The sequence below is a fragment of the Podarcis raffonei genome, chromosome 7, assembly GCF_027172205.1.
Source record: "Podarcis raffonei isolate rPodRaf1 chromosome 7, rPodRaf1.pri, whole genome shotgun sequence".
Lineage (NCBI taxonomy): Eukaryota > Metazoa > Chordata > Lepidosauria > Squamata > Lacertidae > Podarcis > Podarcis raffonei.
The window spans coordinates 53,021,900-53,035,486 of NC_070608.1; the positions used below are offsets into that span (position 1 = coordinate 53,021,900).

Here is a 13,587-nt window from a genome sequence, read left to right on the forward strand (position 1 = left end):
GGACCACAGGGCCAGCAAGAAAGAGAACTTGGCAAGGCTCTGTGGGTTGTGCTCAGTTTACCTACAATTCCTTCCCCCTCCTTTAAGCTATGAAGGGTCAGTTGTCTTTGAAGTTTATAGGGTATGGAGAATTTATAATTATATGATTTATATGAAGATTCTGTTGAGGACTTTCATAGAGTGGATATAAGATATTGGATACCCTAAATTCCATTAAAATGTATAATATACACAAGACTGCAGTCTCAGGTTTACTTTGAGCAAAGCCATGCCAAGGGTCAGTCCCAGGATAAGAAAGATGTGAAAAAATAATAAAAGTGTACCTGTCTGTGGGCAGATATCATCTGTTACCAATGTGTAACCTCAAACACTCGGTTTATCTGGTATTAGAGAGCAGAATTTATTGACCCAAAAGTTTTCACATGTAGGAATGAGTTCCTGTAGTTATCATATTAAGAAGTAACTGTTGGTAGTTTTACACATGCATGTTCTGGAATTTGTATGCCAAAAATGTATCCTGTCACCTGTGGCATATAGTTAAAAGAATAAGTGGGCACACTGCTGTTCAAAGTTTTCTGCTGCCAATTAAATAAAATATTATCGTGACACAGAAGGCTTTCTATCTTATGCATAAAGAAACCTACAGATCTTACATCCTCCAAGCTTAGACAGAAAGAGAGTAGGTGACTAGAAAAGCAGCTTATGTGTCCGTTTGTGGTTATTTGAAAACAGCTTTCTACACTTGAATGCTTCTGGAGGTGTGATACCGTGTGTTCATTATGCTCATTATGCCTGTAATAAGAGAGTTGCTCTTGATAAAGCTCTCTATTAGATTATCACATTTCTCAAACTCTTCCATATAAACAGAAGAAGTAGGTTAAAAGAGAACAGAAGTTGAATAAAAAGATCAGAGTTGACAGCAGCGAGGTAGATTAACAAAGAGGAAAGGAAACAGAATTCTAATCCCTTGGAGACCGGGAACATAAGAGGAGACTGTTGTTACTCAAGGACCAGTGAAACCGCTGTAAATTAGGTATTCATTGCGCGAGCCCAGTAGATATCAAAGAACATAAGGAGTGGTACCTCAGGGTATTCACTTTCTCTTCACTTCCCTGGAAATCTGCCATGTTGTAACATTATTTCTAGGAGATAAACTTCTAGGTGAAGTTACCATTACCGGAAGAGTTCAGTGCAGTCTGCAAGCACATTTCCTGTTTAATCGGGACAGCTGCCTAGTCCGTGGAAACATAAGACATAATTTAGATTCTGTTAGGGACCGGGCTGGTTTTTGAGCACTTCATTGTTTTTCAGTGCTCTGAAAATGGCTTGTTAAACCAACTGCAAATCAAGTAGCCACCTGGTCAATTTTATTTTAGCAACTCATTCCAAAGCAATGAAATAAAAGTATTTTTAATGGACAAGACTAGTATTTCTTTCTCTCTGTATTTTGTTTATTTTAAAGGGATAGGTGAAACAAATAAATCCATAATGATAGCAATTTCCAAAATGCTTAAAACTGTTAATCAAACCAACTTTACTTGATTTAATGGAATTTGATCATCAGCTTCTAAAGAACTCTGAAAAGCATTTTTGTGTGTGTGTGTCTTTTCTGATTTGTAGCATATCTGAAGCTACTGATATGTAGCTACTGTCACTATTGTGCTTGGTGTAATTTGTGTAAATATCAAACACCACCCAACCCCTGTTCAGTTGTTCTGCAGCAGTGAGCGAGGAGCTTTCTTGAATGTGCCAAGCTAGCCCTGCGCCTTATGTGTTAATATGTGCATAGCCTTAATTTGAAGGGGGTCAACAATATACAGATGGGCACACATAGGGCTGTCTCCATGGAGCTTTTGTCCTCACATGAAAAATCCTACATAATCACACATCTCCCATGGATCATGGCTGGCATGTCATAGGCATCTAAGGTGTAAGTCTAGGCAGGAACATATTGGAACATGGTCAGACTGACTCAGCAGATCTCTAATTAGGATCTACCAAGTTGTTCTTAGCTCAGAGCAATGGGGGAAGGACAGGAAAGCAATTTGGTGGGGGGGGGGGACCAAGAAGACCAAGAGGATTTTGTGCATTTATTTGACATTTGTATGCTAGTCTATCACATGAAGCTTTCTTGTGTTGGCAACTCGTATTCCAGTGGTTGCAGATATGTTAGTTTCTAAGAATTATACTGCCCTGTGTAACCAAAGATTAATATAATTAATATAATTCATTAATTTTCCTTGCAGATTTTCAGAAGGTGTTGGTTGGTTTTCAAGAAAGCCTCAAGTAAAGGACCCAGAAGGCTAGAAAAATTTCCAGATGAAAAGGCAGCATATTTCAGAAATTTTCACAAGGTAGGTCATAATTATCTGCATAAATGTGTAGTGTAAGCTACTGGGGAGAAAACTATTACAGAGAATATTTTCATTCTCTGCTTTTGAAGCTGTTGAAGTTGACAGCAACATTTCATGATGCTGTCATTATAGGCTCAGACTAGAGCCATCTTTCCAAATTAAGAACCAGATTCCAGTTCTTTAGGGTTTTTTAATGTTCATTTTTGTTACCATTGTGAAGAATAAGATTCTTTTTGTTTTAGTAATTACCTAAAAATCAAATGAAGCCTGAACAGAAGGTGTCAGTGTCTAAATGCCTGATGCCGTATCTTTAATAATAACAACAACAATAAAAGATTGACGGACTGACATAGGGATGCTTGAGATTGCAAGGATTTTGAAGACTTAAATGTGTAGCAGTCACTTCGCTACAGTTTAGGCTTTGGACAGTGATTATCGTACATCTGCAACTCAATACATGATTATATGTTATTTCAATGGAACCTATCCTTTCACTCATACTTCAACAAAGCAACTATAATTGATTCAACCTTTTGTGCAGCAATCTTGAGGATGTGTCTCTTGATAGCTGTTTACTGCTACAAAAGAAGACTGGGGCTCTTCCAGGACTTCTTTGTTCAGAGCTGTAGCAAAGTAACTTGCTGCAAGAGCCAAGATATGCAAACAGCTTTCGGTGGACTGACACACTTCAAATTATAGGCAGGATATTGAAAGTTTGAATATCTCCATCTAATTAAGGTCACTGTGTATATAAGTTAAGGTAAGTTCATATGTTGTGGAAAAGGTTAGAACCCATCTCACCGGCATGCATATTTTCTATATATAGCATTAAAAAATATATACAGGGAACATCCAAGTGCATAGGGAGGAGAATGTGGCCCTTGGGACTCACCCAAGCAGGATATATCCCCCATTAGCTCTGTTTCATACTTTTTGGGTATTTTTGTCTGGCCGGAATGTGTCCTTGAACTGTGCTAATGCTGCTTAGTTGCCTGAATAGAAGGTGGAGGGGTATGTGTGTGTCCGTGTATTCGTGTGTGTGTGTGTGTGTGTGTGTGTGTGTAAACTAGTCTACTGTACAAACAGTGCTATTTTCCTAGAAGAGGTGCTGGGACTCACTATAAAAGCCTCCTTTGTTATCTTATAATGGCAATGGCACCTGTCAAATTCCAACTGGATAAAGCACTGTGTACAAAAGTAAAAAATGTGTTCTTGCCTCTCTCACTTTGCCTCTTGCTCTGTCCACCACTGTCAGTGGGCCTGAGCACAAGACAGGTAAAGCTGTGCCTGCAAAAATACAGGTGGTACACAATATTTGAATCCGATGCCAGCAGGGGCCCCAAACTCTTAACATTCAGCTGAAAAGAAAACTAAGCCAATTTGACATTTCAAAAGAAAGTTATAAAACAAAACATAGGAACAACTCTATAGACTTAGGCACTCAGCAGGCAGCACCGTTGCTAAGGAATTTTGCTGTAAATATCAGGACTATGAAACATTGTAGAGCAGGCTGATTTTCTGGCTTTCTTTATGAATGGCATTACGTAAGAACAAAAGAAAAGTTTTCTGAATCAGGCCACTCTCCCCTCCTGCAGTTTTCAACAACTGGTATTCAGAAGCCTCTGGCTGAGGAACTTAGTCATTGTGGCCAGTAGCCACTGATAGCTTACTCACAAGAAACAGATGTAAAGCAAGCTGGTGTAGGTTAAACCAGCATAACATTAAACCAGATCCAAGCTCCGTTCTGTAGTGGTGGGACTACTGCTCCGTGAGCCAGTTTAAGCCTGGTAGAGTAAAACAAGAGTAGTCTAAGCCAGGTGTCCTCCATCTTACAATTGTGCAGCTGGTTCTTATATTTGTCCCTATTGAAATTCATTTTGTTAATTTTTGCCCAGTTCTCCAATCTGTTAAGGTCATCTTGAATCCTGATTCCATGATCAGGAGTAGCATTGGCTACCCCTCCCAGTTTGCTGTGATTTGCAAATTTGATGATCAATGCCTCAATGCCTTTATCATATATAAATATGTTGAACAAGACCTGTGCTTTGTGTTTTCTATACTGGCAAATAAATATTTTAAGACTGTAACACTATTACGTTTTACTGCTGTTGTAAAGATGTTTTCTTGGGTGTTCAAGGCAGAAACAAAGTCATAAATCAATACAATTGTAAGAATTTGTCAGATTTGTTGAAAGTCTTAAATAACTTGTATCAAACAACATAGTGATTTTGAGTTGTGTACACAGAGAGAGACTGCTTTTGACAAATGATTACTGGAATTAACAGAATTTACAGGTCCTACTATCCAGAACCTATATCTAGTGTGGAAACTCAATGGACATATAAAAGGCCTGAGAGAAAAATAATGGCTTATGACTAATTCTGTATGTTGAAATGAGTTTTGGACTTGTAATTTCTCAAATAGTAAGATATACACCTCATACCTATATAGCAAACCTCTCCTGAAACCATTGGCTATTTCAACAGCAGGTATAGGGATCTCTATATGGTAAAAAAAAAAAATCCACTGGGGTTACATGATTCTTTGGCCATGCCTAAATTAACTCATAATCCTGAGGCAGGTTTCTGTTGCACTGATGCCATAATTAGAAAGCAAGTAAGGGAGCAGTCCTGTAGCAAGATCTGCCCGGATTAATGTGATTAGGATCCATTGGATCTTCAGCTAAACTAGGAGATTCCCAGCGCAGTTGGGCTATGCTGGTGTAACTCCCTATTATCTACTTTGCCAGAGATCCTCACTCTGGTTGGCTTAGTGAAGCCTAGCAGATTTTAAGGTGGTATAAGTCCTGAAAAAGGAGCATGGTGGGAGCATGATGAGAATGTGACAAGCTGATTTAGGATGGATTCTAAACCTGGTCAGCATGGTGACATGATCTGGGAACCCAGCGTAAAGTTAGTTAGAGATAGATGATGGATAGATGGATAGATAGATAGATAGATGATAGATAGATAGATACATGATAGATAGATGATAGATAGATAGATAGATAGATGATAGATAGATAGATAGATAGATAGATAGATAGATGATAGATAGATAGATAGATAGATAGATAGATAGATAGATGATAGATGATAGATAGATAGATAGATGATAGATAGATAGATAGATAGATAGATAGATAGATAGATGATAGATAGATAGATAGATAGATAGATAGATGATAGATAGATAGATGATAGATAGATAAGATAGATGAGAGAGAGTATAAACATACAACAAAAACAGTTCAAAATCCAAAAATCGAGATTACTCTGAATCTCATGCCCCCCCCCCGCCCAATCCCTTCCATGGGTTCTAATGATAATATTTACAACTGCATATCAATACTTATCCAGATTTTTATCCTTCTAAATTATCCATACTTTGTATTAGTTTACAAGTGTGGTTAAAATCCTGCTAGTGTTTTAACCTGCTTACAGTGGTCTCGTAGATAAATTATAAACTTTTCCCAATCTTGTCTTCTTTATTTGTGAGCTTCCCAGTTAATTTTGGCATTTCAGCAGTCCATCAAAGTGGTTTGCCATTCTTCTCTGGTCAGGCTTGTCCCTTCCTTCCATCTCTGGGCATGTGGCTGTTGTCGCATACATAAACAGTCTTTTCTGATCCTTTGGTATCTCGGTACCTATAATTCCTAATAAGAAAGCTTCTGGGATTTTTTTAAAACAAAAGTTATTTTAAACCTTTTTTACATTTCATTATATATCATCTCCCATTAATTTTTAATTACTTTACACATCCACCACACCTTTTTCTTTAGATTTCCAGTAAGTATTTGTACTTGTTCTATACATCTTTGCTAACTTAACATGAGTCAAATACCACTGGTACATCATTTCCATATAATTTTCTTTCAGTGAACAACATGCCGTGAATTTCAAATCTGTTTTCCATAGCCTCTCCCAGTCTGCCATTTGTATATTATGTCCCAAGTCTTTTGCCCGATGTAGCATCACTGATTTGACCTGTTCGTCTTTTATATGCCATTCCAGGAGCAAACTATACATTTTCGACAATAATTTTATATTGTTCTGTAAAACATCTTTTTGACATTTTGATAACTCATAACTAAAACCTTTCTTTTTAGCTGTCTTAAAAATATCATTTAATTGATGATACTGTAACCAGTCTGTTACCAGTTCTCTTATCTCTTCAAAGTCTTTTAATTTTACCTAATTTTCTACTTCAGTTAACAGCTCTCTATATGTCGGGGTACCCAGTGTAAATTAAGCCAGCTAAAAGGGTGGTGAAACTCAAACCCTATTTAAAGGCTTGTTTTCCCTCTGCCAGACTTAGTTTAGGCTGGCTCCAGTCAACAGTAGTCCTGTTCCAGAATTTAGATATGGTTTACTTTACCCTGCCTTAACTTAAATTTAGCACAAGCTTTTTGTTTATAGGATTATCCTGCCAATGTACCAGTCTTTTTATGGGCACTTTCAAGGTTGATAAAACATTTCATATGTTGACTAAAAAAAAAGATACTTGCAGGAAAAATAAAAATAAACATTTATTATGACAAATTTTCTAAAATCTATTCATATTTTTGTTTTAGTTTGTTGCAGAGAGAAATTTAAAATGCAAATCATTTGCAGATGGAAAAAGTTATTAAAAATGCATTAGGCTTGAAAATGGATCTGTACACACTCATAACATATTCAAAACAAATTCATCCCTTATGACAATTAAACTAAAAGAATTTTCACATCATCAACCAATAAATCTCACTTAATTTGAAAGCAGGTGAAAAAAGAGACAATTGAAATGACTTGTATTAAAGCAGCAAACGTTAAAGACAATTAAAGGAGGAGCTACCTCAAAGTATCAAGCATATTTAATTCTTTCTGGTTGCATTTTTCAGATTATATGCTTCATTTTTAGTTTTTGTCCCAGCAGGTCTTGAACTGTTTTAGTGTAACTAATGTATGAGGAAGACAACCACAGGGGCTGCAGGAGCATAGGAAGCTCTTTTGGGAGATTCTAAATCATGGGTAGGCAGACTAAGACCCGGGGGCCAGATCCTGCCCAATTGCCTTCTAAATCCGGCCCACGGATGGTCCAGGAATCAGTGTGTTTTTACATGAGTAGAATGTGTGCTTTTATTTAAAATGCATCTCTGGGTTATTTGAGGGGCATAGGAATTCGTTCATTTCCTCTCCCCCCAAAAAAATATAGTCTGGCCCCCCCACAAGTGGACTGGCCCCCTGCTGAGAAAGTTTGCTGACCCTTGTTCTAAATGAACCTGGTGCATGTGAACCAGTGCATACATATGGAAGCTATATTTGTGGCTGTTGCATTGCGTACAATTAACTGTGGCTTAAAAAATATATACTGTGGCCACATGTATAGCATAACTGTCTCATGTCCTGAACTGGTGCATTGTGTGACTTCAGTGGCAGATCTTGGGGTCCCAAATTTCAGCAGCACCCTCCGCCTCTCACACGCCATTCTAAATCATAGTGGTGACACCCCCAAGGCTCTGCATGCAGTGCGGCCAAACCATTCGCACTCTCCTAAATCCGCCTCTGATGGCATCATAAGAACCATCTTTCTCACTGGTGGCATCCTGAATGTGGAACATCCTCTCCTTGAACGTTCAGCTGGTGATCTATTCAGCATCAGCCCAATACTGATTTATTTGTCAAGCTTTTAAGTGTTGAGATGCTATGGAGCTACCCACAGCAATGGTTGGTTTTATAAATTTTAATTGATATGAGTATTAGATTTATCAGCTGCTCTTTTGTATTATTATGTGTTGTATTTATTTATGTGCTTTGCACTGGATCTGGGGGGGGGGGGGGAGAAACCTAAATAAATAAATATATGTCTCTGATACGGTTTTTGGTTAATTGAGAAATCATCAAACCATTTATGCAGCCACCAGAGACACCATATGCTCTTCAGTTGTTCACATTGGAGCTAATGTCTGCGGAGATCATTGTTTTTACCATAGCACATTAGTACATTATAACCAGCAAGGAGGGGAATCTGGAATTTCATTGTTTCTTTAACTCAGATCCTGATGTAGGCTATTTTTTGTTTTTAATAAAGTCTAGTTACTCATTTTGGGGACGCAGGTGGCGCTGTGGGTTAAACCACAGAGCCTAGGACTTGCCGACCAGAAGGTCCCTGCAATGGGGTGCGCTCCCGTTGCTCGGTCCCAGCTCCTGCCAACCTAGCGGTTCAAAAGCACATCAAAGTGCAAGTAGATAAATAGGTACCGCTCCGGCGGGAAGGTAAACGGCGTTTCCGTGCGCTGCTCTGGTTTGGCAGAAGCGGCTTAGTCATGCTAGCCACATGACCCGGATGCTGGCGACATGGCCCTTGGCCAGTAAAGCGAGATGAGCGCCGCAAACCCAGAGTCGGCCACAACTGGACCTAATGGTCAGGGGTCCCTTTACCTTTAGTTACTCATTTTAAATTTCAGGTGTGTTTTGCTGTTGGCACGCTTACTAAAAATGTATTGCAGATTGGTAGCTTGTTTCACAATTGAACACACACAAGTATACAGATTGTGTCACTAGCTCTCTGTGTGTGATAAGCGCCTTTGTATTGAGTTGTCTTATTATATTGTTAAATTATATTCAAATATTTCATTTTTCAAATTTGCATCCTGCCTTTTCACCAAATGGTCCTCAAGATAAACAACAGCAATAACAGCAATATGTTTATATTATAGTTGTGTATACTGTTGTACAGGACGCGGGTGGCGCTGTGGGTAAAACCTCAGCGCCTAGGACTTGCCGATCGCATGGTTGGCGGTTCGAATCCCCACGGCGGGGTGTGCTCCCGTCGTTCGGTCCCAGCGCCTGCCAACCTAGCAGTTCGAAAGCACCTCCGGGTGCAAGTAGATAAATAGGGACCGCTTACCAGCGGGAAGGTAAACGGCGTTCTGTGTGCTGCGCTGGCTCGCCAGATGCAGCTTGTCACGCTGGCCACGTGACCCGGAAGTGTCTGCAGACAGCGCTGGCTCCCGGCCTCTAGAGTGAGATGAGCGCACAACCCTAGAGTCTGGCAAGACTGGCCCGAACGGGCAGGGGTACCTTTACCTTTATACTGTTGTACACTGCCTCAATATTTTGGGTGCGTGGAGTGTATGTCCAGGGCAGCCATTGGCTTACCAAGGGCACTCCATGTGTTGGTGACATGGGGCCTTCAGGTTGGGTGGGGTTCCTCCTGCTGTGGCAAAGGGGGTGGCTCCTGCTAAGCAAAGCACAGAGTGGCCGACTGGATCAGGAGGGGGGTGGTTGTGGAGAGTGGCCTCCACTGTCACCTGCCTTGCTGCAGGTGTGGTTCTCCTGAATTGCAGCGAATGGTGGTACAGCTGCTGCCTCTTCTTTAGCCGCAGGGCAATCAGATAGTGAAATGTCAATGAGGGCTAGTGGTTGTATGTGGCTCCCTGAAACTGGTGACCTTTTATGTGTCTTTTGTAGCAAAGCAGTTCTGCAGCATGCAGCACTCAGGTTTGGGAGGTGGTGTTGGATGGTCTTGGCATTTCCCCACCTTACAGAGGTATCCATCTCTGTGGGTGCTGTTGGGTTGTGTAAGTGTGGGGTGGGGTGGGGTGTTTGTGGCTGCTGCATTGCATTTGGAATGGGCAAGTTGTCAGGGTTCCCCCTGGAGATCCCGCCTCCCAGACTCACCTTGTTTTCTGTCTCTGAGGCTGGTTCCTTCTTTTGCTGGTTTCCCAGAGTACAGCTCCTGCTGCATTCCTCTTGGAAGGAGAAGCTTGAGAGAGAGATGTGGCCATGGAGTTTAGTTGCAGTTTCTGGGGTGCAGCAGCGGAGCTAGCCGCTCGGGCGCCCAGAGCGGCGCACATGCCGTGCTCCCAGGGGTGGAACGATCCACACAGCGGCGATCCGCCTGGGGGGTGCGACTGGCATGGCAGTGATCCGCCCAGGGGTAGCAATCGGCATGGTGGCGATCCACCTGGGGGGCTGTTTGGCACAACGGTGATCTGCCCAGGAGGGATTTTGTCACACACCCCTCAGGGATGACACCTGGGGCAGACTGCCACCACTTTCTATGCCCCTGCTCTGCGGCACAAAGGTTGTGGTGGAAACATAAGTGAATCCTATGAGTGAGTCTACAGCATCCTCATTTTATATCCTGTTGCTGCTTGGGCTGCCTGGGCTTGATTTGTGATGATCAGTTCTTTCCCATTCTCCCATTGTGTTGATCTGCTGGAACCTAAGCTGCTCAACCCACTGGATTTGAACTCAATATTTGCATCTGAAGCAAATGTTTATATACCACTTAGTTACCAATGTTTCTAAGCAAACAATTTGAAAAGCATACAATGGATGAGATTGATTAAAATAATTTGTCAAAACAGAAAAAAATCTTTAAATTGTCAACTGAAATATATAAGTCTCTGCCAAGTGTCTGAGGTTCAGTAGGAAAGGAACAGCTGTAATCTTGGTGCAAAGGAAGTTCCACAGAATTGGACTACAGTACTGAATGTGCAGTTTGTGGCGGATATGAGTCCTGCATCTGAGTCTTGCAAGGCCAGCTGACAGGCTGCCTGAAAACCCTAGGGGTCAGGAAGGAATCCTTAAGGTACCAGGACACAAGCTGTTAAGTGTCTTATAAATTAATACAAGAACTTTGATCTTGTACTATGGTGGACAGAAATGACAACCCTGCTTTATGTGATATTATTTCAATGTAACCACATTTTCATTAACATCAACAGCTGGCAATAATTTCAAGGACATCTGCACATCTGAGTAATTTTAAGCTGTTAAATAACTGTTTTGTTAAGTAGCTTTTGATCTGTATGTTTGTGTGTGTGTGTCTATATATAACTTTTCTCCTTTCACGTTCCAAAAAAAGAGAGAAATACATGCACACAAGAAACATGCATTAAATTTTGGCTTTTCAGCTGAGCTGTTGGCCAGGGGAAAGTAACCTCACTGTGCTGGCAGCCTTTATGGATGAGGTAGCTATTCTTCGGTTTTGGCAGCATTATTGCAGTGTGTTTCAAAAGACAAAGTGAAATAGCTTGACGAGTACTCTGCCTTACTGCTTAGTGAAAGGTACCCAACATGCATAATTTGCCCTGATCAAGCTTGGCAGTCTTGGCACGTAGAGACTGTGGAATCCTTAATGTATGTTCTAAAATAATATAAATACTAGAACCAGTTTAAATGAGCCCCACCACCCAGGCTTTTAGATTTCATAAAAGAGATTTCATAGGGATCCAGACCGCCTGAAAACCGTTGTTTATACGGTGCAATGGGATGACCATTCTTGGCCACTGTGTAGTATCCAAAAAATATTTATCTCTAAATTGAACAGGAAAAATAACAGGGACTTAGAATGTAAAAGTTTAATGTTTAAAAAGTAAAACAGTGAATTTGGTAGATAGTTTAGCTATCAGTAGAGAAATTGACTTATCTCTTGAGAAATAGTAAAAGGGCATAAAAAAATCTTGTCACCCCTGTTGATGTAGTATGTTGCCTCATTGAAATACAGTGAAATGGCCCAGCAGATCAAATCAGCTGGGGAAAGGTCAAGATAATGGCTAAGGTTTTAAGGCCTATTTCTGGACGCATCAAATATTAATTAAAACAATGGCTTCACAGTGTGAAGTAATGAGTTGCCAAAAGTTGTAAGCACTTCTGGGAACAATCATCCCACTAAAACCCCATGAACTGCAACAGCTATAACTATCTGCCTTACCATCAGAAGCCTGCTAACAGGATGAATGCTTATAGCAACTAGCATACCAACAAAACCCAACCTTACCAGCATACCACTCTCCATGAAGCTATCCACCATAGTCGTAGCTGTGCTAGGAGCACTCTTCGCCCTACAAATTGCAAATGAAACAGCAAATGAAACACCAAAAGTTCTGAAGCCAATGAGGCTTTTTAACCCAACACTACACCACCTGCTTCCATCAACCTCACTGACGCCTGAGGGCCCTGCTCTTGCCACTTACCATCTGGCCCGGGGCGGGGCCTGAAGCCTCAAAAGGACTGCTCTCCTGCCCAGGAGGACTCCCCTGTGTGAGTGTCTGAGGGCCCTGCTCTTGCCACTTACCATCTGGCCCAGGGCAGGGCCTGAAGCCTCAAAAGGACTGCTCTGCTGCCCAGGAGGACTCCCCTGTGTGAGTGCCTGAGGGCCCTGTTCCTTCCTGCCACTTACTATCTGGCCCAGGGTGGGGCCTCACAAGGACAGTTGTTGCCACTGATGCTGCTACTGCCCAGGAGGACCTGGAGGGGTGCAGAGTTCTTTTTAACATGTTTTTTTTAAAATTTTCCTTTCCCTTTAGATTTTTTATATATGGGGGTGGGATGGATGTTTGGGTGGGCGTGGGAATTTGTTAGATTTTGATGAATTTGAAATTTTTGCAGTTTTTATTTGTATTGTTTTATTGTTTTCTGGGTTGTTTTTGTTTTTTGTTTTTATTGTTTTAAGGTTTTAAGGTTTTATTGTTTTAGGCTGCGAACGAATAACATTAATTGCCATCAATGGAGGCTACTATGAGGCTTGGGATTGCTACCGTGGAGGGGCGAGGGAGGTATGGCGGTGGGGGCAGATGTTATAGGCGAAGGCGATCGAGATATGGATATGCTCGTACCCCTTCCAATCTGCGCCTCATCCCGAGGGACGAGGGTAGGGTGAGCAAGGATTACTCACCTCCGTCACTGGTGCTGTGCAATGCCAGGTCTATAGGCAACAAAACCGCCACCCTGCGAGATTTCTTTATCTCGCAGGGGGTCGACCTGGCTTGTGTGACGGAGACCTGGGTGCGCGAAGGGGCAACAGTTACCTTACGAGAGATGGCGCCCCGGGTTTCTCCATCCTCCACCAGTCGCGGACTGTGGGCCGGGGGGGAGGGGTGGCATTATTAATCCAGGAAGATTGTCCTTTCAGGGCTCTACCATCGCCATCGATCCCCAGCATTGAATGTGTTGGCCTAGTGTGGGGCTCCGAGGTGAGCTTGGCTGTCTGGCTGGTGTACCGGCCACCTAGCGCACTAGCAGCCACCCTGTCAGGCCTATTGGAGGCGGTGGCCGGCTGGGCCTTGGAGTTCCCTAACCTATTGGTATTGGGGGACTTCAACATCCATGCTGATGCCACTCCCTCCTCACAGGCTCTGGACCTGGTGTCTTCCATGGCAACACTAGGGCTCTCCCAGTTTGTTTCGGGCCCCACACATCAAGCAGGCCACACGCTGGATTTGATCTTTGGCGTAGGTATAGAT

At 41.9% G+C, this 13,587-nt stretch overlaps 1 protein-coding gene across 1 annotated transcript in view; it reads left to right on the forward strand.

Moving 5' to 3' along the window:
• Positions 1 to 13,587, forward strand: part of DOK6 (docking protein 6) — a 188,537-nt gene that overhangs the window by 84,839 nt on the left and 90,111 nt on the right. Inside the window, exon 2 of the mRNA XM_053396618.1 lies at positions 2,247 to 2,354. Within this exon, the coding sequence (XP_053252593.1) occupies positions 2,247 to 2,354 (108 nt within the window). The remainder of the gene's footprint in view (positions 1 to 2,246; positions 2,355 to 13,587) is intronic.